The following is a 12,490-nucleotide window of genomic DNA, read 5'->3' on the forward strand; positions in this document are numbered from 1 at the left end:
AGAAGTACTGGTATCTAAGGATCAAAACGTAGTCATTTGGTATTTTTAAGGAAAAAAAAAGAAAGGCAATTAGCCCATCTTCCAGGGGTAAGAGTGACACAGGGGACAGAGAAGATAAGCACCTTATAAAACAACATGAGAAATATTTCAAATCTTTCAAATCTTCATGGTCACTGTCATAAAAAAATTACAGTAGCTTTTCGTAAGGTGGTTTTAACACAATAAATGAGCCAGCTCCACAAACAACTCAGTTTCTCTAATACCAGGAGCGGAGCCTGAACTTGTGGAACAACAGGGCAATTGGACACTGTGTGCTTATTTTCCCTCTTCTCTTCCCACCTGTGTGTCACTTCCACATCAGAACCTTACCTCTTTCCAGTCTTCTTCACATTTTATAATTACTATTAGTGACTTATTACAGTCATGTGTAAACAGAGAATACATGGGGGCTCATAAATGTAAACACCTTTTTTCCTTATAAATCAAGACTAACACAAACTGTGTAGCATATAATATAATGAAAGACCAACAAAAACATCTTACGTTCTTCTCCATTGAGAGGCTCCTCCAACAGAAGACTGTTCATACATTCCCAGTCCTTCAAGAGGTCTGTTGCACAGTCCCACATGCTATCCACAAGATAGGCAGCATGCTCATGCAACTAAAACAAGAACAGATTTTTTTCCTTTATCAGCAATAGAGTACATAACAGACTTTGCTATAATACAGGGCATTTTTCCTGTCTGGCTCCTGTTTGTGGCAAGAAAACAGAAATTTTGTGAGCTCTCTGGTTCGACAGAAATGTCTCTTCTCCAATTGACTTAAAAAGATTAAACCTGACCAACTGCTACAACGAGCAGTGCTACAACATCTGTGAGCTTGAAGGATATATATGAGAGTGAGGGTTGTGGGGAGTGTTTTTGTTGGGGGTTTTTTTTCACTTCCTCCTTAAAAGTCTCCTAAATTACAATTTCTTTCCACCTATATATTAGCATGAAGAATCATGGAAGAATGTTTGTCAGAGTTGAGGTCACAGCCTGTGTACTGGACAGATCCTTCAAATAAACACAACCACACAAAAGAGTCTTTAACCATTCAGGTTGCACAAATAATAGGAATACCAGGACAAATTCATGGTTATTAACCAAAAAGTGTGGAAAAGTAAAACAACAAAAAAATAATCATAATTAAAACAAACAAACAAAAACCACAACAAAAAACCCCGAACAAAGAAAAACCTCAATTGTAAAAAGTCAAAACATACCCCACAGTAAACAAGGATATGTCTGAAAATCAACTTACTTCACTTTCCAAAAAGAAAAACACTAATGTCTTCACAAGATTCGCATTCGGACTTTGCCTTCCCCTCCGTTTAAGTATTCCATCATCTTCAGGATCTCTGCGGCTGAAAAGTCTAAAAGAAACATTATTTCAGGACAAGTTTCTTCTTCACTGCCTTTACCACAGTCAATTCATATAAAAATATTGGTATTTACAAACACACAATTAATACCTTGCTGCTTGACTCCACATTATTTTGAAAGGAAGTAATTTGGGACAAGTATCATTTAAACAATTTCACATATGCTGAGTTGTTGTTTTGCTTGACTGCTTCCAGCAGAATGCATAATTATACTTAAATACAAACATCGGGAATAATTGCAGGTGCAATTCCCATGCTACTCTTACCTCTTAAGCAAACTACACTTGCTGAACCCCCCCAAAGATGAGACTTTAAAGCAGCAAATACTGGAAGACTGAAAACTATTAGATAGAAACTATACTGGTTTTCTCTAGATTTGGTATGCATGTGTTGAATCTCTCATAACAGAACAATACTTTACAAAATGGTCAAAGGAGCCAACTGGGGTTGAAGCAGGGGGGCAGGCATGATGACAAGTGAAAATTACTTGTCATCATGCAAGCACAAACTCTAGGTACCAAAACATGTGACCAGTTTAAGATGCTTCACAGAACAGAGCGAGGATGGGAAAGGAGAAGACAAAGAAGCAAACTTTTGAATCATAACCTTCAAAATTACTCCTCGTTTCCCATTGGAAAAAACAACAGTTCTAAAACTACAGTAGCGTTACATTTCCTGTAAGTTATATCCTAAGGGCACCTGGTTACACAGTTTCCTCTTTTCTTAACTGAAACTAATGAGAGTCATAGTATTAATGCACACACTAAAATTTATAAGTTAACTATAATTTCTCCATCTTACTTTTTATACAGAAATTCTCCTGCAGCAACTGCTACTGGCCGATGAGCTGAATAAACCAGATGGTAGACATTTTCACAGTCTTCTGCAGTCAGAACTTCTTCACTACTCCTACAGGTGGGCATGGGCAGAAGGGAAAAAAAACAAAAGCTGAGTCAAAAGAGCATGAACTCTAATGAGGGAGATGAAAACCAATGAGAATCTACATTTTTCCCTCTAATTTATCGCTCTAAAACCCAAATCATGATAGTTTAGCTGCAAAGTTTTCCTAAACAAAAATTACTGCTAAAGTATGTGCATTAGGTAGGTTATGCTCAACAGTTCAACTACTGTGTAACGTCTGATACATCCTCTATCTTTTCAGTTCAAATATTCCATGATAGCTTCCAATTAGGGAGGCTGAGCTCTACATTTCTACAGCTTTACACTTATACAATTATGGCAGACAAGTAACACCACTGTTCTAACCAGATCACTTTGGAAATTTCAGTTTGAGTGTAAGATGCATAGACATTTCTCTAGACTTTGGATTATCTGAATTCTCTCAAACTGCTGTCCTTGCCCACAAGTTTAAAATATACTTCTAAGACTCAATGTTTGTTGTAGGTCAAGATACGGAGATATAAATGTACTTACTGTAAAACAAGAGTAAGTAATTTTATTGCTTGAACTGCAACATCATATTCTTTGTCAAGAGTCATAGACACAATTCTATCCTAAGAAGAGAAAAGAAAATATTTTCAAAGAGGCAAGAAATGTAATACACATTTTTAGAAGGTCATATATACTTGAAAATATGAAGTACCACTAACCTTGAACCGACTGGTGAAGAGTTCCAATTTGGAATTAAGCTCTTTGTTATAGTAAAGCCCTTGCAAAGCAGTTAGGCATTTCAGTCTTACTTCCCCTTGCTAAAATAAAATTAAGAACTGGATTAGAAGTCAATTATATGATACAGATGTGATCTTTAAATCATACAAATCTCTTTGGCAGAGTGAATTCATCAAAAAACTAAGATTAACTGTTGTCAAGACATACTACCAATGATCATTTTAACAACGCCCTTGTTTGTGACAGAATAACAAAGAGGGGGAAAAAACCCAATACACACAACCATCCAATATCTTAACACGGTATCTCTAAGTCAAAATATGCTTGTTTCCCTCTTTAAATATGTACTCTAAATGCTCAAGATATTTCCAAGTTGAATTCTGTGCTTTCTTCCACTTAAATTAAACCTGGTAATATCTACATTACCAAACACCTCCCACTAGATCAGAATTGCCAAGTAGATAGAGAGAGAAGTATTCCTCCTGAAGTACAAGATATGCTTTAGCAGAGAAAACAAATGCTTTTCAAAAGTCTGTGGCAACTGACTTCCTGCAGTTTCTTACCACCCCACTGCCAAAGATAATTTGTTTTCAATACCAACTCCATGAAGAGCGTAGCATGAGTGAGCATCTCTCATTTATCTCATGTCAAATTCGATAGCTTGAAGTCTCCAATGGAAGAATTAAGACAATGTGCTGACTCAACAATGAATCATGGAGTATTTGTAAGCTATATCCACTGACCACTCCAAGCAGAAAATAATCTCAAGCTGGTAACTGTAACACCTTGAGGCACTCAGCAGTAAAAAGGGGATTTCCCCCATGCTTTTTACAGCTAGTTGAGAATGAAAAAGTTTTTTAACTTGGCAAAGCAGAGAAACTGTTAGGCTACATGAGTGGCTTAATCCATGTGAAGTGCATTGCTCTAAAAGAGTTAAGTATCAGAAGTCTGTATAAGCAATAAATAGAAAAATGTATTTCCTTACAACTAACAGTTCCTTAAAAACCTCTATATACTCTTTAAGACCATTCAAAATATTTAAGTCTATTTTATATATAGGTTGAAACACCAGTGTCTGAGTGATAGGAAAAGTCATGTCTGACTAAAACAGTTAAGAGATCAGAACCTACTCTGGCAAGATCAGCAATCAAAACCGTTCAGTTATGCTTCATGATTGTGTTTCTTGTCCCCAGTGCAGCTTACCTTATCATGCATAGTCCACCCTACGTATTTTAAGTAGCTGTCATTGAGAAAGGCGTCACTGTACATCTTCATCCATATTCCAATCTCCTCAATACAGATGGCTCTTATTTCAGCAATTGCATCTCTGGAGAGAAGCAGGGCAATACAATCAAACAGATAAATAATCAAGGATAACTTGTCACCAGCTTTCAAAATAAAAGGAACTACATATTACTTACAAAGAGAAACTTACCGGTATCTATGCACAAAAACACCTTTAAATATTGCATTCATCATGTTTTCTATTTCATCCTGATTTTCCTGAAGCTGAAAGAATGAACAGAGTACATAAACAGTGAGCAGCACGTTTACAGTTAGACTAAACGGTGCTGATGCTAGACAAACTACATTAATGACAAAACCTGAAATCAAACTAACAACTGAATGTTACTTGATGCAAAGTTTATTTTCATTTAGTACAAGAAAAACAGAAAAATCAAACCTCAAACCTGAAAAGCTGGTAAAAAAATCCTAAGAACCAAAATATGAGAGTAAATGAGATTGGGAAAAGTCTTGATTCTCACACCACTGCCTTTTCTTTGTACCTAGGTATCACAATAAGACTGTTCCTGCACACATATCTAGCACAATTACATTTCATGGGTGTCTCAAACTGCAAGATTTTTGTGAGGTGAACAGAAGACAGAACTTGTTAATTCATCTAAATTGTTAAGAAAGTAAAAACATTAAAAAGTAACAGAACAGAAGTTGGACAGCAAAAGTGAGATGTTTCCTTCTATCATGAGAAGATTATTTCCAATGTCTAAAACAACAAATAAAACCTGAAATCAAAGAAAAAACCTCCAAACAACCACCCCAAATGAAAAACTAAAACCTGAAAGAATCAGAGCTGTCAACAAGACAGCACTGTCAGCAATGAATCAGCAAGTCCCTTTTACATAGAAAGAAAGAAAACAGAAGTGGATTGCATTTCCAACTTTTATAATGTTTTCTGTAGACCAACAAAACACCCCATCTAAAGCCTTTAAACACATTTTCTGCTGAGATCAGTACTGACATCACCAAAATAGTATTTTTCCCCAAGATCATGGGGTTCTTCTCTAGAAGCCAAAATAGTCAATGTATGTTTACTTTTATTTCATAATTGAACTCAGTTAAGAAAAATAGACAAGAAATAAACCACAAAAAATATCTACTACTTGATTGCAGTCTCTCCAGATAGTGCTGTCTTATTAAAGAAAGCTATCTGAAAATTTCTTCAGTCTACTTTTATCTCTTTTATCAGAAAACCAGATGGTAACAGCACCTTTCAAAGTAATTAAGTTTTTCAAACATTAAAGATTAACAACTTAAAGAATGAAACTGAAGGACTAATAACTGTGTGACCAAAAAAGAACTACAGCAGCAGATTAATAATTAATTTTCATTTACCAACACTAATGCTATGCACAGCAGCTACAGACAGTTGCACTAACCTCCTTTCTTTTCTGTAGTAACAGTTCCAGCCTATCATTAGCTCGTTTCCCAATTATTTTATTTCGTTCTGCTTCATACTGCCGTTGTGTGTTATCCATGTTAATACTAAGATTTAATGCCACATTCACTAAAGCAGTCATCAGCTTCATGGCTACAAAAAAAGTGAGGGGAAAAAAGGGATTATTTAAAAGGTTAAGAAAAATGATCAAAAAATCCTGATACCTTCTCCTGCCAACCCTTTCTGCATTTACAAAAATACCTTCCATATCAATTTCTGGATATGCAAACTTCAGCCTTGTTTTACTAAGCACTTAAAAGTATTTCATTGTTAGGATAAGTTAGTAGACAGATATTACCAAATCGTTCAACCTCAAACATACAAGAGGTCTCTTCAAGAGGAAATGTCTTGGACAACCAATGCTACCATATTGCAGTATTCTATTCCCCTCAATTTAATTTTAATGAGAGAAAGTTTTTTAAATGCAGAAGCAGAGGGAGGTCATTATTAATCAGAAACCTGAGAACCGACCAAAACGTAGAATACACTTGGGTGTGATTTTTTTTGCATGCGTTTCTCAATTTACCATTTTAAAAAGGCTGCAGACAAACATGCCTATTCCAGAAACCAGGAGGTGGTCCGCAGTCTACTTGCTTTTCTTTGAACATTTTTAACAAGGCATAAGAAGGCTTGCATTGGCAGAGCATACTTAGAACATTATCAAGCATGTATCATGGCACAAAGTTTATGAGTAAGACTTGTAGATATACAGAAATATCATCATACACCGCAAACTACAAAAATATCATGATAAAAAAACAAGTCTGAGCTAATCATAGATGTCAAAGTTACTGAAAATCACTGTAAATATGGATACGAGGATTTTGTTGTCTGTCTCTATCCTATTTAAAACACAATCCTCAAGAATACAAACCATAACCTCACATGAAATGCACAAGTAATTAAACAAAATCAAGAGACTCAACTACCTAAGTGAATAAATGCTAACTAACTACTGATACAACTTATTTCATGTGACAGACACAAACAGGCAACAAGGCAGCTTCTGCAACTTTTATTCAAATACAACTAAACTCTAAAAAAGGCAGTAAAACCATGTTTTTTAAGAACTGATACTTGTATTAGTCACATGGTGTAACAGTCGAACTGATGATACAGCAGAATCAGTATGTTAATCACAGAATTATCTGGGGTTGGAAGAGAGCCTAAAGATCAGCTAGTGCCAACTTCCCTGCCACAGGCAGGGACACCTTCAACTCAGTCAGGTTGCTTCAAGGGCCATCCAACCTGGCCTTGAGCACTTCTAGGGATGGGGCAGCCACAACCTCTCTGGGCAACCTCTGCCAGGACCTCATCACCCTTACAGGGAAGAACTTTTTCCTTAAATCTAATCTAAATCTCCCCCCTTTCAGTTCCAAGCCATTACCCCTTGTCCTATTGCTACATACTCTCCTGAAATGAAAGGGTTTGTTCCTCTTTTAATAACTACCTTGGCTAGTGGGAGTCACAGCAGCAGCCTGACACACAGTATGCTAACGTGTATTCAGGAGAGAAATTATCAATGAAATAGAACTGAAGCTCTGTAAATCAGCCAGTTCCAATGAAGCTAACAAGATCTATTTCCAGCATGGCAAACACATATTTTCCTTTATCCATATAATGACATTTACTTGAAACACTCCATACTTGATTCATAAAGGATTTCTTCTTAACTTCACAGATTTGGGGAGGGAAGAAACAAAAAAACCCACCACCAAACCCATACAAAAACCACCACTACTTAAAACAATACTGAAATTAGTGACTGTGTAACAGATAAAGTATTTAAAAAATTATTTCTGATGCAATGAACAGAAATGCTACTTTAAATTGTAAGGTGCCATGGCCTCAGTATACAGCAACTGAAGTGTGTAATAAAAATGGCATGCAATCTTAAAACACAACTCCCATTTCACTTAATGCATTGCATAAAACAGGTTCAACTGCTCTTGAGGTTAAAAAGATACCTGCATCCTCATAACGACCAAAGACAACCTTGTAGAATCAACTGCAAACTTTCCTTCTATTTACTTTCCGTATTAGACTTAAAGCTAACAAAAATTAAGTACCAGACAGCTGGTAAAGAATACTTAGAATAATGCTGTGGTTTTCAGTAATGAAAACCCAGTACAGACAAGAAAAGGAAGCTGTATCAAAACAAGTTGCATTAGATGAAAACTGTATCACAGAGTTAAACACAAGCTGAATGCTGAATGCCAAGAAGTTCAAACAGAACACTTCTCTCCTGTGTAACACAAAACATAACATGGAAGCAAGGGAGATAAATGTAACTCACTGACCTGCCAGTGTGCTAGTGTGCCGAAACGCTCTGACTTGTGAGTCTGACAGCCCCGTAAGCAGTGAAATGACAGTATCCATCATATACTCATCATATATGATGCTGTATTGACATTGTCGGACGAGTACTCCAATGAACTCACAAAAACTGGATTTGAACTTCTTCCACTGGGGACCAGCCATAGTTAGAGGATAATCTCCACTATCCTATTAAAAATAAAACAAAACAGTAAGTGAAATAGAATTTCAAAGTCTTTAAAAGTTTTTTTATTAAAGATTCCTTTAAAGCCAAAATCTCCCATGTCATAAAAACCATACACTGGAAGAACGTGACCCTACAAATACGCATCTACTTTGCAGCTTGTTCTTGTTATATATGCAGAGACAACATTCTGCACATCCCACTATAAAAACTGCACATAATCAGACATACTCAAACAACTACTAATGTGTTTTTTCTTTCTAAAAAAAACCCAACAAAACACCACACAACTTCATACCCCTGATAAATCTGTTAGGCTCGAACAAATGTTCATCATGCAAACACTTGGTTGACATGAGTAAGAACACTCGGTTCATGATCAGAATAAAGTTTACAGGGAGATTCTTACAAATCAGAACAAAAATTCCTGAGGTCAAAAAACGGCCTACTATGCACCTTCAATATAACAAATGTGTGATCCTCCCCTGATTAGGGAACCTTTAAAAATGACAGTAAAAATCACGAGGGGGTGGATTATCTCCATATTAAGACAAATTTTAAGAGAAGGTTTTAAAGCTACCTTTACATTACTTGGAACAGAGGGTGAAAGGAATACTACCAAAAAACATCTTCACAAAAAACCCCATTCAAAATCTCAATGCATTTGATTTACCTCAAAACTCAATGGAACATAAAGTGACAACTTAAAAGGAAAAAACATTATAATCCACATGAAAGGCAAAGCATTAGAGTCCTGAACTGGAAGACAATCAAATTCAGATCCACATGATTTGTACATTAATCAATACATAGAAATAAATTTAGCAACCGTTTTAAGAGTTAAAGATGACTTAAAGGTCTTACATACATAGCAGGAATAGAGAGGCAGCCCACTCAGCCCCACAGAAGTAGAGCTCCCACTACTCAGAAACTCAAAGCCGGTATTGATTTCTTAAACAAGTTACATACATGCAGAGCTTTACTTCTTGTCTTACAAGTTCAGTGAAATAAGAGTTCCAAGATTCATAAAAGTCCTATCAATTTTGCAGTTGATCTTACCCTTGACAGAAACCTGTCACAACACGACCCAGTAAGAACTAGGGCAGGTAAAATATTACAAAAAATTAAAAACATTCCAGAGTCCTACAGAATTCATGCTCAGTAAGTCCATCACTGCGTTACCTCATCAAACTCTTCCGTCATCTTTCGGATTATTTCAGAATTCTGCATATGTCGAAACATCTCCGCTGTAACAACTCCTACAATTTAGATATTAGATTATTAGCAATTTTAATACAAAAGAAGTAGATGGCAGATTAAATGCCTCCTGCTGCACCATAAAAATGATCAATTTTCAGCTAACCTGCAGATTATAAATGTCTTAAGTAGCACATTTTTATCTTAGATTTTTATGTATATACAAGCACTTGGCACCAATATTTTTTCATACTTACACATATATACGGGGGTTATTATTGTTTTATAATAGTGTATTTGTCTGCACATACACACATATTTTTAGAATTTACTCATTCACTCGTATTCAAAGTCAAATATATTTGTGCCAGACTTTTTCATCAGTCAAGAGACTACACTAATCTGAAGTGACCTTTCAGGACTCAAGATTCTAAATGGTATAAGACAAATTTTGAACAGTTCTATTGCTACTTATTATCTTCTGCATGGTAATAAACACAGTGATTTCAAACAATTTCTTGTTCTCTTAGCTTCTAATTGTTAAGAGTGTAAATGGGCATATAAAAACCCTAATAGATCTCCTAAAGTTTACTGCAACTATACTACAAAATTCACAAGGATCATTTCATAAAGCATTAAAAGATTCTGTAGTTTTATCTGGTAACAATAATCAAAAGGTCACTGCTCTTGAAAGCATGGGTAACTTCTGAGGAATGCTGTTTGCTCTGTGGAGATTTACACACATTAACAGTTTATCACGACACAGAAACACGTAAGCAGAATTACATCCAGTCCTATTCTATCAAGTACAGTGACACTGCAGGTTAAGTCACCTTCTCCTATTCCAAAGGAGATAAGAAGAAAAAGAATGGAGGATGTGCAAATGAGGAAAGAAAACCAGAAAATAAAGCCGAGAACAAAACACAGAAATACAATCTTACTGTAGACAGGCTACCATGAAGCTACCATGAAGTATCTTTTGAATCAAGCATTTCCACAAAGGCTACAAAACAATCTGAAAACACTCACTAAGTAGATAAATTCAAACTAGAATTCAACAGTGAACAAGCTGAACTGTCAATGTTAAGAAAGAGAAGGGTGGTTTTCCGAAATAACAGCAAGAGCAGAGGAAGATGAAGTCAGTGTAAGTACCAGTACTGTATTCTGCTGGCATAAATACAAAAGGCTTGATTTTACATTAAAAAAACCCAAACAAACATATTTTTAAACCTTCTGTTTCCACCTTCAGAAACACCAGCTTAACTACCAGAAATAATTGTAACTAGTTGCAGGGATGGAGCAGTCCTACAGCATATGTAGTGAAATCAAAGAAGGAGAATTTTACTGTAAAATTACTTAAAAAGACGAGTAAACATTTTACTATCTTACCTTTGCAGCCTGAGCACTGAATAAAGAAGTTAATGAGATCAAGAAGTGCTATATCTCTGTCATGTTTGTATGACTCTATCCAGTCATCCACTACAGACTGAAAAGAAACAAATATAAAGGCATTTTTTAGTTTTCATAAATTGAAGACAGTCACTGTTATTTAACTGCTCTCCAGTAAGTGATTCTTGCTCCTTCCGTAAATAACTTGAGCTCTGTGGGTTTTTTATTAATATAGAACAAAATGTTTGAACAATCCTTTACTGCCATAGCATCACTTTCCAAGAAGAGGACTAATTTTATTCTACAAACACCTAAACCTGACATCTAAAGCACAGAAATACCATGTAGTCCTACAGTATCTTTTTTTTTTCCTGAGGCAGAATGCAAAAATAATTGGTATGTTTTTACAGACACAGGTGTCTCCCCTCTCTTTTCTCCAAACTAGACACTTCTTTAAAGTTGCTATGTAGGTGTTCAGTTCCAACAGCTACGACTCCCTGCTCTTCAAGACCATTTCAAAAACATTGCTCCTTTGATGAATTGTGCTCTATGGACTTTAGCTTTATAGGATGAACACTCCCCTACACTGCATGGACAGTAATTAATCTATGTTCACCTAACCAAACAGGAACAAGGGCATTTCACTAAAGAAACCTTAAAGGGAAGCAAATTAATAGGAAAGCTGTGGTAACAGCTATGAGAAAGCAGAATTTCCATCTAATTATGTTTAAACCATCCATGGCTATAGTACAAACTGTCTACTGCAGAAGTCCAAACCATACATCATGACACTAATTTATTAACACAGGCACAAGAGACTCACTGTAGTATCAAGCTGAAAATAAATAGCAAATATCAATAATTATCAAATAAAACAGATTGCCAGTCAGAAAAGTTTCTGAACAAAAGATATAACTGAATCTCTCTTCCCTAAACTTAAGGCTGTTTACAGTATGATGCACAACTTTTGCCGGCAAGATAAAAAATAAAAGCCTCAGGAGTGAAAATGTCGTCCTCCCAGCAAGAGCAGTATCTACAAACTAGAACTGATTTGACTGAACTGTGGGGAGGGGGTTAATAACCTAGAATACACATTAATTTAGGCTTATAAAGAAGCTCACTATGCAAGAAGAGGATAATGTTAAGAACAGGTCAAATATTTCACTCAGGCAGCCTTGTTTTCTGAATATATTTTAAAGAACCTCCACCAAAACACTAGTTTCTCAAAGCTTTTCGTGTCAGTGGATGAACCACTTGCTTTTGCCAGAGAAGAGACACTAACTCAGAAGAAGGTATGGAACAAAATTTAAAATAATTCTTTTTTTTTTAAATAAAAATCTGTTCAGGTTCATAAGCACTGAGGGACACAGAGAAAACTTATTCCACCGAGTGCTGAAGAGGCTTTCACTTTAGAAATGCTTTGACATTTTTTTCCTGCATTAATTTTGACAAAAACTACTAACAAAAATTAATTCAACTATTCAGGCATCAACACTCTAATTCAACAGAGTCATCAGGATGGCAAGGATTCATTTTGCTCCTGAAAAGCTTAAGATTTGGACCGTGTGTAAATTTTAAACAGTTAAAATGTCCTGAAGATATAACTGCTGATAAT

At 35.7% G+C, this 12,490-nt stretch overlaps 1 protein-coding gene across 4 annotated transcripts in view; it reads right to left on the bottom strand.

Annotated features, from left to right (window-relative positions):
• Nucleotides 1-12,490, bottom strand: part of STAG2 (STAG2 cohesin complex component) — a 78,446-nt gene that overhangs the window by 24,972 nt on the left and 40,984 nt on the right. For all 4 annotated transcript variants that reach the window (XM_062007021.1, XM_062007018.1, XM_062007019.1 and 1 more), the window contains exons 5-15: nucleotides 10,876-10,972; nucleotides 9,472-9,548; nucleotides 8,090-8,294; nucleotides 5,731-5,882; nucleotides 4,488-4,561; nucleotides 4,256-4,379; nucleotides 3,034-3,132; nucleotides 2,858-2,937; nucleotides 2,225-2,332; nucleotides 1,303-1,414; nucleotides 544-661 (exon numbers count right to left, since the gene is read on the bottom strand). In XM_062007021.1, coding sequence (XP_061863005.1) covers nucleotides 544-661; nucleotides 1,303-1,414; nucleotides 2,225-2,332; nucleotides 2,858-2,937; nucleotides 3,034-3,132; nucleotides 4,256-4,379; nucleotides 4,488-4,561; nucleotides 5,731-5,882; nucleotides 8,090-8,294; nucleotides 9,472-9,548; nucleotides 10,876-10,972 — 1,246 coding nt within the window. The remainder of the gene's footprint in view (nucleotides 1-543; nucleotides 662-1,302; nucleotides 1,415-2,224; nucleotides 2,333-2,857; nucleotides 2,938-3,033; nucleotides 3,133-4,255; nucleotides 4,380-4,487; nucleotides 4,562-5,730; nucleotides 5,883-8,089; nucleotides 8,295-9,471; nucleotides 9,549-10,875; nucleotides 10,973-12,490) is intronic.

This window comes from Colius striatus, chromosome 13 (genome assembly GCF_028858725.1).
Source record: "Colius striatus isolate bColStr4 chromosome 13, bColStr4.1.hap1, whole genome shotgun sequence".
Lineage (NCBI taxonomy): Eukaryota > Metazoa > Chordata > Aves > Coliiformes > Coliidae > Colius > Colius striatus.